The sequence below is a fragment of the Aythya marila genome (assembly GCF_965140915.1).
Source record: "Aythya marila genome assembly, chromosome: 9".
NCBI classification, from domain to species: Eukaryota; Metazoa; Chordata; class Aves; order Anseriformes; family Anatidae; genus Aythya; species Aythya marila.
In genome coordinates, this window is record NC_139050.1 from 11,332,886 (window position 1) to 11,349,189 (window position 16,304).

General features: G+C 60.8%; 2 protein-coding genes across 3 annotated transcripts; one reads left to right on the forward strand and one right to left on the reverse strand.

Annotated features, from left to right (window-relative positions):
* The first annotated feature begins 32 nt into the window (after window positions 1–32).
* PFKL (phosphofructokinase, liver type) lies at window positions 33–6,767 on the forward strand. 2 transcript variants are annotated; one of them, XM_082767115.1, is made up of 22 exons: window positions 33–315; window positions 1,571–1,644; window positions 1,745–1,822; window positions 1,935–2,124; window positions 2,229–2,394; window positions 2,500–2,544; window positions 2,631–2,739; window positions 2,872–2,967; window positions 3,051–3,143; window positions 3,522–3,647; window positions 3,803–3,867; window positions 3,969–4,032; window positions 4,144–4,290; window positions 4,382–4,452; window positions 4,541–4,628; window positions 4,806–4,958; window positions 5,044–5,208; window positions 5,361–5,422; window positions 5,512–5,623; window positions 5,703–5,802; window positions 5,896–6,001; window positions 6,100–6,767. In XM_082767115.1, the coding sequence occupies exons 2-22, from the start codon at window positions 1,573–1,575 to the stop codon at window positions 6,245–6,247; spliced, it is 2,256 nt and encodes a 751-aa protein (XP_082623241.1). In that variant the 5' UTR covers window positions 33–315; window positions 1,571–1,572; the 3' UTR covers window positions 6,248–6,767. The 2 variants fall into 2 exon arrangements, with proteins under 2 accessions (XP_082623241.1, XP_082623240.1); XM_082767114.1 differs by lacking the exon at window positions 33–315 and adding an exon at window positions 462–610.
* Window positions 6,768–8,629: 1,862 nt separating this feature from the next.
* On the reverse strand, window positions 8,630–14,403 carry CFAP410 (cilia and flagella associated protein 410). The gene is made up of 7 exons (XM_082767126.1): window positions 14,309–14,403; window positions 13,660–13,678; window positions 13,231–13,277; window positions 12,272–12,501; window positions 11,478–11,649; window positions 10,798–10,891; window positions 8,630–9,680 (listed from the first exon to the last, which is right to left on the reverse strand). The coding sequence occupies exons 1-7, from the start codon at window positions 14,383–14,385 to the stop codon at window positions 9,555–9,557; spliced, it is 765 nt and encodes a 254-aa protein (XP_082623252.1). The 5' UTR covers window positions 14,386–14,403; the 3' UTR covers window positions 8,630–9,554.
* Between the last annotated feature and the right edge of the window lie 1,901 nt (window positions 14,404–16,304).

A 16,304-nucleotide genomic window follows, 5' to 3' on the forward strand; every position in this document is an offset into this window, starting at 1 on the left:
GGGAAAGGAGGGTTCTTGTAACAGCTGCAGAGTGGCCCGGTACGGGCACGGGGACTGCATGGCGGGCTGGTGTTGGCACGGCACGGCTCGGTAGGGCTCGGTACGGCTCGGTACAACACAGCACGGCTCGGTACGACACAGTATGGCCCGGCACGGCTCGGTACGGCTCAGCACGGCTCGGTACGACATGGCTCGGCTTGGCACGGCTCGGCACGACACAGTACGGCCCGGCACGGCTCGGCACGACATGGCTCGGCCCGGCACGGCTCGCTACGACACGGCACGACACGGCACGGCCCGGTACGACACGGCCAGGTACGGCTCGGCTCGGCTCAACCCAGCCCGGCCCCCGACGCCCCCGATGCCCCCGTCCCGGCACGGCGCCAGCAGTGGGCGTGGCCACCGGGAGGGGGGCGTGGCCACCTGGATGGGCGTGGTCACCGGGAGGGGGCGTGTCCACCAGTGGGCGTGGCCTCGCGGGGGCGGGGCGGTGGCGGCGGCGGCGCCGGTGCCGGGAGCGCAGCGATGGCGGCGGCGGAGCTGGAGCGGCTGCGGATGGCGGGGGCCGGCATGGCCATCGCCGTGCTCACCAGCGGCGGCGACGCGCAAGGTGGGGAGGAGGGGAGGAGGGGGAGAGGCCGGGGGTCGCTGCCGAGCCCCCCCCCCGACCGCGGGGATGCGGCGGGTGCGGAGTCCTCGGTGCCGCGGGGGCCTCTGGGACGCGCCACGGGGACACGGGACGTGGGGACACGGGGGGTGGGGGCACGGGGCGTGGGAGGCAAGGGATACGGGGACAGGGGACGTGGGGACATGGGATATGGGGACATGGGACATGGGGGACATGGGATTTGGGGACACAGGACATGGGGGACACAAGATATGGGGACATGGGACATGGGGTACAAGGGATTTGGGGACTTGGGACATGGGGGACAAGTGGTATGGGGACATGGGACATGGGGGACATGAGATATGGGGACATGGGACATGGGAGACACGGGATGTGGGGACATGAGGTACAAGAGATATGAGGACATGGGACATGGGGTACAAGAGATATGAGGACATGGGACATGGGGGACAAGGGATATGAGGACATGGGACATGGGGGACATGGGGACATGGGGACATGGGACATGGGGGACACGGGATGTGGGGACTTGGGACATGGGAGACAAGGGACATGGGGACACGGGATATGGGGGACATGGGACACAGGGTACAAGGGATATGGGGACACGGGGTACAAGGAATATGGAGACATGGGGGACAAGGGATATGGGAGACACGGGGACATGGGGGACACGAGGCATGGGATACGGAGGACACAGGATACAGGAGACATGGGGACATGGGATATAGGGGCACAGGGTATGGGGGACACAGGATATGAGGACATGGGACATGTGGGATATGGGACACACAGAACATGGGAACACGAGGGACACAGGACACACGGGGACAGCCATGCCCCAGCACGATGGAACTGCTGGGGGTCCCCTCCTGGCTGGAGGGGGTCTCCCCGTGGAGCCCCCCCCGTGCCACTCGCTGTCACATCTCCTCTCGGCAGGCATGAACGCCGCCGTCCGCGCCGTCACCCGCATGGGCATCTACGTGGGAGCCAAGGTCTTCCTCATCTACGAGGTTTGTCCACCCCCTGCTCCCCCAAAAGCCGCCCGGCCCTGTTTTCATTCATTCACCCATTCATCCTGCGCTCGGGGACCTCACCTCCGCGTCCCCGCAGGGCTACGAGGGGCTGGTGGAAGGAGGTGACAACATCAAGCAAGCCACCTGGCTCAGCGTCTCCAACATCATCCAGCTGGTAAGCCTCACCCGGCGCCCCTCACCCTAACCCTAACCCACCAGAGGAGCCGGGGGCCGTCACCCCCCCCCCCCTCCCGTGTCCCCTGTGTCCCTCCCCACATCCCCGGCAGGGCGGCACGGTCATCGGCAGCGCCCGCTGCAAAGCCTTCACCACGCGGGAGGGCCGCCTGCGTGCCGCCCGCAACCTGGTGGAGCACGGCATCACCAACCTGTGCGTCATCGGCGGCGACGGCAGCCTGACGGGGGCCGATATTTTCCGCGCCGAGTGGGGCGGGCTGCTGGACGAGCTGCTGCGGGACGGTGCGTGGGGGCGAGGGGGGCGAAGAGGGGGATCCCCTGGGACGGGAGGTCGGAAAGGCTGCGGAGCTCAAAGCCCGGTGTTGCGGGGAATCGGGGGGGAGCAGGGCAGATCAGCGAGGAGGTGGCGAAGGCGAACGGGCGGCTGAACATCGTGGGGCTGGTGGGCTCCATCGACAACGACTTCTGCGGCACCGACATGACCATCGGCACCGACTCGGCGCTGCACCGCATCATGGAGGTGATCGACGCCATCACCACCACGGCGCAGAGGTGAGCGGCGCGGGCTGCCCCTCGTCCCCGGCACCCGTGGGCGCACGCCCAGCCTCCCTCCTCCTCCTCCTCCTCCTCCTCTTCCTCCCTTCGCTCTCCTTGCAGCCACCAGCGGACGTTCGTGCTGGAGGTGATGGGCCGGCACTGTGGGTGAGGAGCACGGCGGGGGGGCAGCGCCACCACTGCTGCGTTTTGGGACCCTGGGGACACGCGGGTGCCAACGCCGCTCCCCGCAGGTACCTGGCGCTGGTGTCCGGGCTGGCCTCGGGGGCCGACTGGCTCTTCATCCCCGAATCCCCTCCGGAGGACGGCTGGGAGGACATGATGTGCGAGAGGCTCGGGGAGGTGAGAGGGGACCCATCCCCTGCGACCCCCACCGGGGAACCGCAGGAAGGGTGCTGGGTGCGGGGACGGACCCAAATAATGCTGATTTTGCCAACGTGGTTTTTTTCCTTCCCCCTCCCCACGCCACGCCAGACGCGCAGCCGAGGGTCGCGGCTCAACATCATCATCATCGCGGAGGGCGCCATCGACCGCAATGGCAAGCCCATCACCTCCAACTACGTGAAGGACGTAAGGCCCCCTCCCTCCGCCTCCACCCACTCCCCTGGCCACAGCCGGATCCTGCCCGGCCTGACGGCCTCTCCGCTCCGCAGCTGGTGGTGCAGCGCCTGGGCTTCGACACTCGGGTCACCGTCCTGGGCCACGTGCAGCGCGGGGGGACGCCCTCAGCCTTTGACCGCGTGCTGGTGGGTCCTGGGCAGGGGGAAAGCTGCTGCAGGAGGGGGCGGGGAGCTCGGAAAAGGGCTGGGAGCACGGCAGAAGGGGGATTTGGGGGTACCGTGCTCCATCACAAGGATGTGCCAGCTTGGATCGAGCTCACACAGTCCCCCCCAAGGCGCAGCCGGGCAGAGTGATCGCCCCATTTCCCTTAATTGGCTGTGAAATCACCACTTTTAAATAATTCAGTGGCTTTCCAACCATAAATAGGAAATGATCAAGCACGCTCTGCTGCTTGATTCCTAACCGTGCGCACCCATAGCGAGGTGCAGGCATCAGCGAGGGTGGCCCCAGAGTGACGCCCCAATGGGTGTCCCCCCCACCCCGTGCCCCAAAACCCTTTTCAGAGCAGCAAGATGGGGATGGAGGCGGTGATGGCGCTGCTGGAGGCCACCCCGGACACCCCTGCCTGCGTGGTGAGCCTGTCGGGGAACCAGTCGGTGCGGCTGCCCCTGATGGAGTGCGTCCAGGTGGTGAGTACACGGTGGCACCGGGGGTCCCCGAGGGAGTGGAGCCGGTGGCGGCACCAGATTTGCCTCCCGTCCCCGGGAGGTTGGGGTGGGCGTTGGGGTCGTCCTGCTCCCATCACCCCAGGCACGGGTGTCACGGCGCTCATCTCTCCCCCAAGACGAAGGACGTGCAGAAGGCCATGGACGAGAAGAGGTTTGATGAGGCGATCCAGCTCCGCGGGAGGTGAGGAGCGGGGTGGTGGCCACCACCGGGGGCCGGGAGGTGTCCCCAGAGGGTCCCGCTGGGATGGGGGCTCTCCACTCGAGCCATCGTTGTCCTTGCAGGAGCTTTGAAAATAACTGGAACATCTACAAGATGCTGGCACACCAGAAGCCAGCGCAGGAGAAGGTAAGGGAGAGCGGCGGGACGTCCCCTCCATCGTCACCTCCGCTTTTGAGGGGGGCAGGGGCGTGCGGTGGCCAAGCCGCCGTCCCCATTGTGCCACCACCGTCCCCGCAGAGCCCCTTCAGCTTGGCCATCCTGAACGTGGGTGCCCCCGCCGCCGGCATGAACGCGGCCGTCCGCTCGGCCGTGCGCATCAGCATCTGCCAGGGCCACACCGTCTACGCAGTGAACGACGGCTTCGAGGGCTTGGCCAAGGGACAGGTCAGCGCGCCGGCTCCGAAAGCCCCAAAGGGCTTGTGAGAGGGGTGGCCGGGCTGTCCCCAGCCCCAAAAATGGGCGCTGCTTCTTGCAGATCCGCGAGGTGGGCTGGCACGACGTGGCGGGCTGGCTGGGGCGCGGCGGGTCCATGCTGGGCACCAAGCGGTAAGTGGTGAGCGCCGGGGGGACACCGCTGTCACCCGGCCTCTCGAGGACCTCGTGGTCCTCACCCCACCGCCCTTCCCCTCCGCAGCACTCTGCCCAAGACCTGCATGGAAAAGATCGTGGAGAACGTGCGGAAATTCAACATCCAGGCTCTGCTGGTCATCGGGGGGTTCGAGGTGCGGGGAGAGCCTTTTGCACGGGCTGGGGAGGGCAGGGATCTGAAAGTGCCCCTCGGTGTCACCAGAGGGAGGTGGCATCTCCTGCGCCTCTGTGTGGGGACACGGAGGAGGGATGGGACCAGCCCCGGGCAACGGGGCGGTTTGGGACCCTGCTGAGGGCTGTGCCCGTGGCAGGCCTACGAGGGGGTGCTGCAGCTGGTGGAAGCCCGCGGGCAGTACGAGGAGCTGTGCATCATCATGTGCGTCATCCCCGCCACCATCAGCAACAACGTGCCCGGCACCGACTTCAGCCTGGGCTCGGACACGGCCGTCAACGCAGCCATGGAGGTGAGGGGCAGCGGCGAGGGGTCCCCCACTCACCCCCAGTGAGCTTTGCCCGTGTGACCCCATCCCCAATTTTGTCCTGGCGCAGAGCTGCGACCGCATCAAGCAGTCGGCGTCGGGCACCAAGCGCCGCGTCTTCATTGTGGAGACCATGGGCGGCTACTGCGGGTACCTGTCCACCGTCACCGGCATCGCGGTGGGCGCCGATGCCGCCTACGTGTACGAAGACCCCTTCACCATCCACGACCTGAAGGTGAGCAGCCCCCGGGCTCCTGACGGCATCGCTGGGGTGAAAAAATGGAAGGAAAACGGGGATGGGGCGGGCTCCGGAGGAGCTCTGGTGGGATCTGGGGGACGTGGGGTGGATGTAGGAGGCCTGGGACATGCCGGTGGTTTGTCTCGCAGGCCAACGTGGAGCACTTGACTGACAAAATGAAGACGGACATCCAGAGAGGGCTGGTGCTGCGGTGAGTTGGGGGTCCCCCAGGGCGCAGGGGCACCTTGGGGACACCAAGTGAAGGAGCGGCCCCCCCACCCCTTCCCTCTGCTCCCCCAGCAACGAGAAGTGTCACGAGCACTACACCACTGAGTTCCTCTACAACCTCTACTCCTCCGAGGGCAAAGGGATCTTCGACTGCAGGATCAACGTCCTGGGCCACCTCCAGCAGGTACTGCGGGGTCAGGAGGGCCACCAGCACCGTGCCACGTGCTGTGGGGGCTTGACATTGGCGTTTTCTTTGCACCCAGGGTGGGGCCCCAACCCCCTTTGACCGCAACTACGGGACCAAGCTGGGGGTGAAGGCCGTGCTGTGGATGTCGGAGAAGCTGCGGGAGGTCTACCGCAAGGGTGAGCCAAGGGTCGGGGGGACACTGGTGGCACGGGGCAGCTCGGCTGCTGTCCCCATGGCGAGGTGACCGCGGCCAGCCGTGTCCCCCCCAGGGCGTGTGTTTGCCAACTCGGCCGACTCCGCCTGCGTGATCGGGCTGAGGAAGAAGGTGGTGGCCTTCAGCCCCGTGACGGAGCTCAAGAAGGTCACGGATTTTGAGTAAGTCCCCGTCCCCTGTCCGTGGGGACCTTCCCGATGCTGGTGGCGAGGGCTGCCGTCCCCGGGGGCCACTGGAGAGCCGTGTCCCCCCCTCGTAGGCACCGGCTGCCCCAGGAGCAGTGGTGGCTGAACCTGCGGCTGATGCTGAAGATGCTGGCCAACTACCAGATCAGCCTGACCGAGTACATCTCGGGGAAGATGGAGCACGTCACCCGGCGCACGCTCAGCATCGAGAAGGGCTTCTAGGGGCTGTCCCCGAGCGCAACCTCCCCAAACCCTGCCTGAAATCACTGGTCCAAGGGCTGGGCCCTGCGCAGAGCGGGGGCAAGGAGGCTTCCTCGAGCCCGGCCGCGCAGCCCAGCCCCGTAATCATCCTCTTCTAGTTTATTGCTGTTATTTAATGATGGGGTTATCCTGATTCCTTCTTCCGTGGCTTGACCGCCCCAACCAAGTGCTGCTTTTAGCTGAGCGCGCTCGGCGCAGGAGGGGAGCGGAGGAGCAGGCGCCGCTGTGCCGGAGTGGGCAGGGGGTGGCCCTGGGGGTTTCCTCTGCCCGGTGAAGCCCCCGGCCCCATCCCCCCGGAGTTGTTTCGACGCAGAGGTCTCAGCAAGCCCCTGTCCCCGGCCACCTTGCATGATGCTTGGCTGTGACCACCACCACTGTGTGGCCCTGGGGCCGTTTCCCATCATCTCACCGCCGCTCCGTGACCCCGCCGCACCTCGTGCCGCCGCGGCGTCGCTCGCATCTAGAGATAAAACCCGCTGGAGCCAAAGCTGCCTCGATGGTGTGGTCACTGGGCGCTGCGTCCCCATGGGGAGAACCAGGGTTGATGGTCCCCACGGGGTGGGCATTGGGATCAGGGGACAGTCCCATGCTGAGGCTGGTTTCTGGGGAGCGGGCGTGAGAAAGCTGAGCTGCGGGCGATGTGCCAGAGCTGGATCAACGCTGGGATGGGAGGTTTCCATGGTGTGTGCATCCCAAGCAGGGGTCTTGGGAGAGCAGGACCACGGGCGGCCTCTCCCATGCGCGGGTCCTTCCAGCGGGTGCAAAGTCAACATCCCTCTGTGGGGCGACCTCATGACCCTGGAGGAAAATCACTTCCCCCTTGGTTTGGCTCCCACCTTTGAGGGAAGTTCAAAGCTGACTTCTCGGGGTGACACGCGTGGCTTTCACGCAGTTTCTCAGGGTGGCTGCCAAGCGCCACAGCCCTGGATCGCAGCACTGGGGCTCAGCTGATGCCAGACATCAAATTTCCCAGGACTCATCCCTCCTGGGGCCAGGCTGATGGGACATCACCAGCACGGGGATGTGTCACGGTCCTGGGGTTTGGACACAGCGTTGTTTTCTGTCCCATGGAGTTGTCCCCAGTGGCGAGCCCCCTTTGATTTTAAGGGCAACGCTGTTTTCCCCTAGCTGGCCACAGTGCTTATTTTAAGCTCTGGACAAAGACGATGATTAGTGCATTGTCCCTGCCAGAGCTGAGCATGCAGAGAGACGGCAGAACTTGCTGATGAAGGAAACATTGCGGCTTTTCCCGGGCTGTACCTGCTCCGGGGACCCCAGGCACAGCTCTTACTGGGGCCAGGTCCCCCGGGGGACAGGGGGACGGCAGGCTCGGGAGCAGCAGGGGCACTTGGCAGCCAGAGCAGTGGCAGCAGCCAAGTATGACAAGCCCGGCACGTAGGCGGGGAGCTGTGCACGGGGACAGTGGCGCTGGTGGGGATTAGCAGCACAGCTTCTGTGAGCTGGGAGAGGAGGAGCTGCGGTGGAGCAGCCCCAGGCCATGGCAAACCCTCGCTCCATCAGCTCCATCAGCCACCCTGCCCCCCTGGCAAACCATGATGCCTGCTCTGGCCTCTGTCCTCCTGGCAAAACGGGGGGCACCAGGCCAGGGGGTGTCTACCAGGAGCGATTTCTGCCGCCGAGCATGCTGTTGGGGCAGCCTGGGAGAAGACTTAACCTCGGCGCAAGGGCAAGATGCACACGAGATGACGGGTAAGTCTCTGGGGCCTTGGCTGTCAAGGGAAGTCTGGTGTATTATAAATCACACTAACTGGTTAAACGCAGCCGGGTTTAACGCAGCAGGCAAGAACTAGGTCATCCGAGGAGTTGAAAGCATCAGCAGTCCTCACCCGGAGGACAAGCTGTGCCCCCTCACACCAAGGCCACATAGCAGCCCGTGTCCCCGAGGAGCGCTCCCTCCCACCAGCGTGACACAGCACGGGGGGCTCGGGGGCCTGTGCTGACACCAGGAATAGAGGCACGAGAGGCCACCAAGGGCCACGTCCCCACCGCCTGGGTCCTGCCCCGGCAGGCTTTGCACCTCTGCATGAAACACACCAAGCGTTGCTCGGTCTCTTTTGCTTCCTGCAGCCACTGTGCACTTGCTGCTGCGAGCAGCACTCCCGGAAAGCAGCTCGGCAGCAGGGAGTTACTCTGGTCTCGAGCAGCACTGCGGTCGCATGAAGCATTTCATGTCCAGTGGAGCGGGAGGGAGCAGGGGCCACCAGCCGCCCCGCGGCTAACAATGCGAGCCGTGACCCAGACATAACAGAGCAATGCCCAGAGTCAGTTGTTCTCACGATGGCTGCTGAGCCCCAGCCACAACTCAGGCGTCCTAGAGGGAAAATAGCTTTTATTTGGTATGTCACAACGTTTCAGTCAGTATTTAACAGCTCTGTAAAATTTTAGTAAACTCATCTTTCAGCTTAACACCGCCCTGGATACCTGTGCAATCAGATAATAGCGCCTGGCTTTTCTCCCAAACCACAAAATGCACAGGGGCATCTCGCTCCGAGGTTAAGTTTCCTTAAGCTGCTCTAATGCCTGCAGGGACACGCAGAGGTGAAACTACAGCTGAGCATTCAGGATGTGCTGTTTCACCCAGGCTGCGCCAAGGTTTTCTTTGGGCCACCTCATTGCCGAGTCAGATGCTGGATGTGCTAACGAGGGCCAGAAAAAGTCAGGAGTTTAAGATAAATGAAGAATTTGACATTGACCTTCACCATCTGCACCAGACAGTTCTTGACGATTCTTTTAGGCAGCTTCTTCCCAACAGATTCAAACAAATCTTTGTGGCAGAAGCTGCCTTCAGAGCCTGCTACACACAAAGCTGGTGCCGTGACCGGCTGCGTGTTGGTCCAACAGGGAACAACCTAAAAGCAGCGATCTTCCTGGCTGCCGGCGGGCTTTGCCAACGCCTTCAGTCCCAGAGCACAGCAGCACCTCTGTCTGCAGCTCTGCTGGGTTTCGCTTGCTGATCTCCCTGCAGCTCCCACTAAATGGCCCCAGCCACACGCGATGCGATTTAATGGAGCCTGCTATGCAAAGAGGAAAGCTCCCGAGAGCTGGATCCTGCCAGCGCGACGTGCACAGCCAGGGGCAATGTCAGGAGAGCTAAAGGGGCAGTTTCCTTGCAGCCAGCATCACCCCGTCCGCAGGGAAAGCGCTGAGGCTTTGGCTGTAGCCAGGCATGTGTGGGCAGAGCGGTGCTGCTGGGCTGGGGCAGGCTCCCCGGCTCAGAGCGCTCCAGGGAGCTTTGCAACAGGCTCCGTCACTCCTCCTGCAGCTCCTTCTTCCGAAAGGCCTGCAGCCTTCTCCCCACGGTCTGCTGGACGATCTCCAGACCCTCCGCGTCCAGTTCCTTCGTGAGAAGCAGGATGGCATTCAGCACGTTGTTCTGTCGGGACGAGACAGACACTGCTTTATACAAGCACGTTAGCGCCAGCCCCGAGAACGGGGCACTTGATCTTCCACGGGCTGCTCCTTCTAGGAACTCCACCACCACTGCTGCCAGCAGTTTGCAACAGGCACCTGCACCTACGGGGACAAACCAACCCCCCCTGAGGCCGAGAGGGGCAGAGGCTGCCTGGGAGGAGGCTGACAGGAACGCAGGACAGACTCGTCCACCCAGTCCTGCACCAGCTGCCCACATGCCTCTGCCTCCTGGGCACCCTCCAAGCTGGCTCCGGTAAGGAAAAGCACGTTCAGCTGAGCAGTGGCCCTCCCTCTCCAGTGTGAATGTGTGTAGAGTGGGAAAGGATGTGTCCCCACTGCTCTGAGGCAGAGAATCCCAACAGCAGCAGCTGGAGGGAACCTTTGAAGGTCCCCAGCCCAACCTCCAACCAAGGTGGGACCGCTGCCAGCACCACGCAGCAGCTCTGTCAACCCACGTCTTGAAAACCTCCAGAGGGAGATTCCACAGCCTCCCTGCGTACCTTGTAGGGAAAATGTTTTTCCTAACGTCCAACCTGAACATCCCCAGCTGCAATCTGTGGCCAAGTCCCCTTGTTTAATGTTTTCTTTTCCAGAAAAAAAAAAATAAAAAAGAGGAAAAAAAAGAGGAAAAAGGCCAAGGCCTGCAGTACTCATGGTACTGCAAAGGAAGCTAAAAGCATGAATGAATGAAACTGCGGGCAACAACTAGTGGAACGAGGCAGAACATGGTCCAGATCTGGCTCTGGCCTTCCTGTGCCAATTGAAGCGATGGCACCGAGCCCAGCACGCAGCAATTCCCGGCTGGGCAGCCAAGATCCACGAGGTTCATCTGGGGCTAAACCACTGAGAGGGCTGAGGAACCACCTAAGCACTGGATTCGGCAGCCTCCTGTCCCCCAGCTGCCCGATTTGTACGTGCTTTTAGCACAGCCCCAACGTAAGGACACGTGTGCTTATGTGCAGACAGATGGAGAGTACAAACCCCGCCAGGCTTCCTCCGCATTTGGTGGAAAAAAAAAACCAAAAACACTGCATGGCGTCTTAAGGATGAAAAGCACTTGGGTCTTTAAAGATACTCACTCTCTTCTTTCGGCTGCAGTCTGTCGCTCGAGGTGAAAAGGAGGAAAATTTGTCCCTGGGAACAGGCTTCATACCGAGCTGCTCTCGAATTTTGCTGAAGAAAAAGGGAGGAAGAGCAAATGTTACCAGGACCAGATGGCAAAACCTGACTCTGCCAGGCCAGTTCCCTGCAGTCACAGGCAGCCACGCAGGGAGTATCCAGCCGAAGGACTCAGAGCACGTCTATTCACACACCGCCACTGCCTGCAGAACGCAGCACCCCGAGCAAAATTCCCCCCTGGAGTACGAGCCTCACGGTCAGAAGATGAGACCAGGCGTGCTGCCACCAGGATGCTGCTCTCTCCTCATGCCTGAGGCTGGCTGGGACTGACCACATCGACACGTGCCACGGGCAGACGTGCACCAGAGCACGCTGCAGAGGAGCTGAGCGGGACCGGACAGGAGCTCACCCGCCAGCGAGGATCCCCGCGGCTGGCAGTAAGCAGCCAGCTACAGAAGAGCCGGTTCTGCAGATGGAGAACCAGAGCCACAAGCGCCACTACCCCAGCACGGCTCCACCACGCTGACTGGAACAACAGGAACCCGCGCCAGCTGCCGGCCTGGCCGCAGAGTATTGGGCTTGGCTGGCAAGGTCCTTTCACCCCGCCCCGGAGCTCAGCCCGGGAGGCCCAGCAGCTCACTTTGTCTCCTCCAGGCTGAAGTTCAGCAGCTCGCTCTCGGTCTCCGTTGTGGACTCAGCAGCACTGGGCTCAGCGGACTCGGGGCAGCCGTTCCCCACGCTCCTCCTGACCGGCGGGGCCGTGATCTCCTCCCCATCAAGCAGGGCCTGGGACAGTTCCTCCTCTGTCACGGCTGCAAAAGCCAAAACAACAGCCTAGAGCCTGCTGCAACGAGCTCCAGCAGCCCAGGAAGACGGCACCCGTGACCAGGAATGTGCTGCTGCTGCAGAGCTGCACGACGGAGGCTTCACCCAACAACTCTCCTTTGTACTAGCCTTTTGCTTTCACCCTCCTCCTGCAGGAAAACCCACACAGGAGAACACTGGTGGCTGTCAGCAACCTCCCAAAAGAAGGAAGGTATCAGGGAGGGATGCAAAAGATTCTTCGCAGGCTCCAAAAGCCACCAAATTACTGCCAGCAGGTGGAAAAGCTCTTTTTCTGTAACCGCAGATCCAATTACAGAATCCATCTTTGGCCAGAGCAAAGGAGAGAGCTCTGGAAAAACCACTAATTAGCAGTACATTCTCGGCTATAATGAGCCTCTTTCAGTCCCACGAGTGCTAACTCTGGAGCTGCAGGGCACAGAAGGGAGAAAACAGCTCAGGAGCGATGGCTCCCGGGGAGCCTCTGCCTGGCTGAGCCTCACCAGCACGGAAGGGCCAAAGGACAGGCAGCACGAGGAAGCAGCACAGGGAAGCAGCACGGGGAAGCAGCACGCCCCTGCTCTCCAGCTTCGCTTCCCTGCCAACACCCACCTTGGTTATCGAGCTTCTGCAGGCTGGGGAGGTTGCGCAGCACCGTCATCCTGTAGCGGTGGGGGTCCGGCCCGCAGCAGGGGTTTTCAGACAGCCACAGCACCCTGAGCCGGGGCAGGTTTTTGAGGTAGAAGAGCTCGTTGAGGCTCCCGATGTTGTTCTTCCTCAGGTAGAGCTCGCTCAGGTTCTGGCACTGGTTGAGGGGCTCGAGGTCCGAGATGCCGTTCACGCTGCAGGGAGAGCAGGGGATGAGCCCTGGGGTGCCCACCCTCCCTCACCACACGGCAGCTCTTCAGCCCCTTTTCCTGCACCAGCTTCTCTGAGAAGCCTCCCAGAGAAGCAAGGGCAGCGTTAAGGAGTTTCACAGGGAGCAGAAAGGCAGCATTTCGTCTTGGTAACCAGAGGAAAGAATTAAAAAAGCGGGCACTGCTCTCTGCTCAATGACAGCTTTTGGTTCCCCGGCCACCCATCACACTGACACCCTTTGCTCCAGCAGCTGCTCAGGCCAGGAGAACACACTGAAGGTTCCCAAGCCAAAAAACGTAAATTCAAAGACAGCAGAGGTTCTGCGTGACCCCCAGGACAGATGAAGGACAGGAGAAATGAGCTTTGTGAGATCTCAGAGGCATTTCAACCAGCCTTCTGCAAGCTGGCCCCACATGGAGGCCCTGAAAATCCCATCTAAACCCTGCAGTATGACTTGGGGAGCAAAAATCCTGAGACATTTGAACTGCTCTCGAAACAGGGACTGTTTTCTCAGGTAGCAAGGGAAAAGGTGCAGAGGAGTGAGCTGAAACATCAGCATTTCCACATCTCTGCCACTTGAGGAATGGGGCAAGGACAGCCCGGCAGCTCAGGGACACAGTCCCAGAGGCAGTAAGGAACCAAAGTCCAGGACGCGGCCCCACGAGGCACGTGAGCTCCTCCGCCCTCTCCAAGGCCGGCGATTTGGCATTCACCTGAAGGAGATCACCTCGACGTTGGGCAAATCCCGGCATATCGAGATCTGGGCAGGAAGAGAGAGAAGCAATAAGCGGCACTCCCAGGGAGAAGTAAACACACACAGCGATTTTAACTGCACCCAAGCGAGATAAAAGCAGGAGAAGGAATTCAGGTTTGCTTCAATCCGACCCAGGCACCACCAGAGGGATTTGCTGCCGGAGCCAGCGTGGATCCAGCAGCTCCTCCACCCCCTGCCCCATCAGCATCCCGCTGCTCTCCTGCGCTGGCTCCAGGACAGATCCGTCCCTCTTACCGGGGCAGCCCTTTCCTACAGATAGGGTTTGTGTGCGTGCAGGCTGCTGTCTGGTATGTGGGCACAGGCGGGGGCTCGCTGGGGCGGGCGGGTGCCAGCCCCGAAGGCTGGAGGCCAGCAGCGCGGTACTTACATCGGTGAGGTGGCTGCCCCTGCGGGAGGAGAGGGGTGTCACGGGAGGGCTGGGTGGCACCGCACCGCCCTGGCATCAGCCCTCTGCCCACCATCCCCTCACCTGGGGGACAGCCCCGGGCCTGTGCTGTGCCCCCACCACGTCCCTGCTGTCCCCACACCTGGGGGACAGCCCCGAACCTGCCCCATGCCCGACCATGTCCCATCTGGGACCCTGAGGGGTGTGTGTCACCCACCAGCCTGGTCTGTCCCCACCCACTGCCTGTCCCCACCCACTGCCTGTCCCCATCCCCTGCCCAGTTTCCAACCCCATCCCCTGCCTGTCCCCATCCCCATCCCTGTCCCCATCCCCTGTCCCCATCCCCACCCCACCCTATCTACTACCCTGTCCCCATCCCCTGCCCTGTCCTCAGCCCTGCCTGTCCCCATGCCTGTCCCCATCTCCTATCCCCATCCCCTGTCCCCAACCACTGTCTCCATCCCCATCCCCATCCCCATCCCCACCCCTATCCCCACCCCCTGCCTGTCCCCATCCCCGTCCCTGTCTCCACCCCTATCTCCTGCCGTGTCCCCAAGCCCTGTCCCCGTCCCCAGCCCATCCCCGTCTGTCCCTGTCCCCATCCCTGTCCCTGTCCCCGTCCCCCCCCCACCAGCAGTTCAGCCGCCGGACACCATCGAGCGCGGCGGCCTTGGCGCGGGCCAGCACAGCCCCGCGGGTCAGCCTCATGGCCGCGCCGCGCCGCGTCACGGGGGCGGGGCCACGCGGCGAGGGGGCGGGGCTTCTACCACCGGGGGCGGGGCTTCTACACCATGGGGGCGGGGCTTCTGTACCCGGGGGCGGGGTTTATACACCCGGGGGCGGGGCCTCTACATCAGGGGGCGGGGCTTCTACTGGGGGCAGAGAGAAGGGGGCCGAAAAGCTGCGGGGGCTCTGGGGAGCCCGCTGCAGGCGGCCGGCCGCAAGGAGGTGAATGAAACGGCAGGGCCTGGGGGAGAGGGAGAAGGGGAAAAAGCAGAGAAAGCCCCGAAAAGATGTCAGGGGCATTGCCGGCAGCGCTACAGCCACGCGTAAGGCTCCGGGTTTTGAAACAATGACCCAAGTGGTGAATCTGGGAGTTGTGTAAGTTATATTTTAAAACAGCTGTGGAGGAAGGCTTTTTTTCAGCAGGTAATAGAGGAAAGAAAAAGTGCAGGGGAAAAAAGTGGAATTTCCCTTAATTCCTGATTTCAGGTGTGTTTGAGTGTGTAATAATACATCCACCAGCACAGCTTCTTTTTAGGAATGATAGAATGAAAACTACTTCACAGAATTTCTAGGTTGGAAGAGACCTCAAGATCATCGAGTCCAGCCTCTGACTTAACGCTAGCAGTCCCCACTAAACCATATCCCTAAGCTCTACATCTAAACATCTTTTAAAGACTTCTAGGGATGGTGACTCCACCACTTCCCTGGGCAGCCTGTTCCAATGTCTAACAACCCTTTCGGTAAAGAAGTTCTTCCTAACATCCAACCTAAAACTCCCCTGGTGCAACTTTAGCCCATACTTGGTGCATCTCATGTGTTTTATCTCTATTTTTTCACTTCCTGATTACCAAATTAGAGAATTACTTGCTAACGAAATTTGTACGCGCTGGCACAACACAAGAGAGCAATAGGTCTTGTCAGACATGCCCAAAATGTGCCGTTTCAGACCTCTGAGCCAGAAGGATGACCTGCCTGTGGCTGAGCAGCCTTGCATAGCTAACAGATAACCATGTGCAGCTGGAGTAGAGGAAAAATCCACTCCCACGAATAATGCAAGAGGAGGAAAAATAATTATTTTGACACATAGAGCTTTGTGATGTAAAAGGCAAGGTGGTGATGCTCATTCAGGGGTTGATAATAACTTTGGCACTAAGTGAGCAATAAGCAGTAATAACTAAGTGAAACGTGACAGATATTCCCAACCTACCACTATTCAAAGCAAAATTTGATGTGGGGAGTCATATCTGACGTATACAGATACACCTAGAGGGGTAAATTTGACACAGGGAGTAGGATTTAGGCATTTATTTCCCATGAATTTCACCAGCTCAATTTCTTTCTTTTTTACTGAGGCAGCAAAATGTTTGAAATCCAAGTAAGGTGGAAATATTCCCCATATACTGATTTTTTCTCAGATAGCATCCCCGTGAAGTCGCATCAGAGACTGCACACATTCAAGTCCCACGTCAACGACATGCAGATTCCCCCTCAAATTCAGATGCTTTCAGCCAAAACCCTCCACTGCGCATTTTGGGTGAGTATTACGGTTTCTAAACACAGCCCAGAATTTCTAGGTCATGCTCCTGAATGCTAAGTGGCTATGACAGCTCATGTCAGATGCTTCTCAGTACAGGATGTTCCTTCTTCCCTTTGTTACAAGCAGCACAGAGAGAAAACTGATAATTTTGGTGAGCTTTTCAGTGATTCAGTAAACTTCGGAGCTGCTTTCTGTGACCACAGCCCTCCAGGCCTGCTCATGTACAGCACTGACTGTGCCGCAAGGCCAGACGACTGCAACGCATTGTGATAAAACCGTTAAGAAGCAGCGTTAAAAAAAGCTCTGTGGTATCTTTAAACCAGTGAAAGCTGAGGAAATATCACTCATCTTCCTCTTTAGAGGT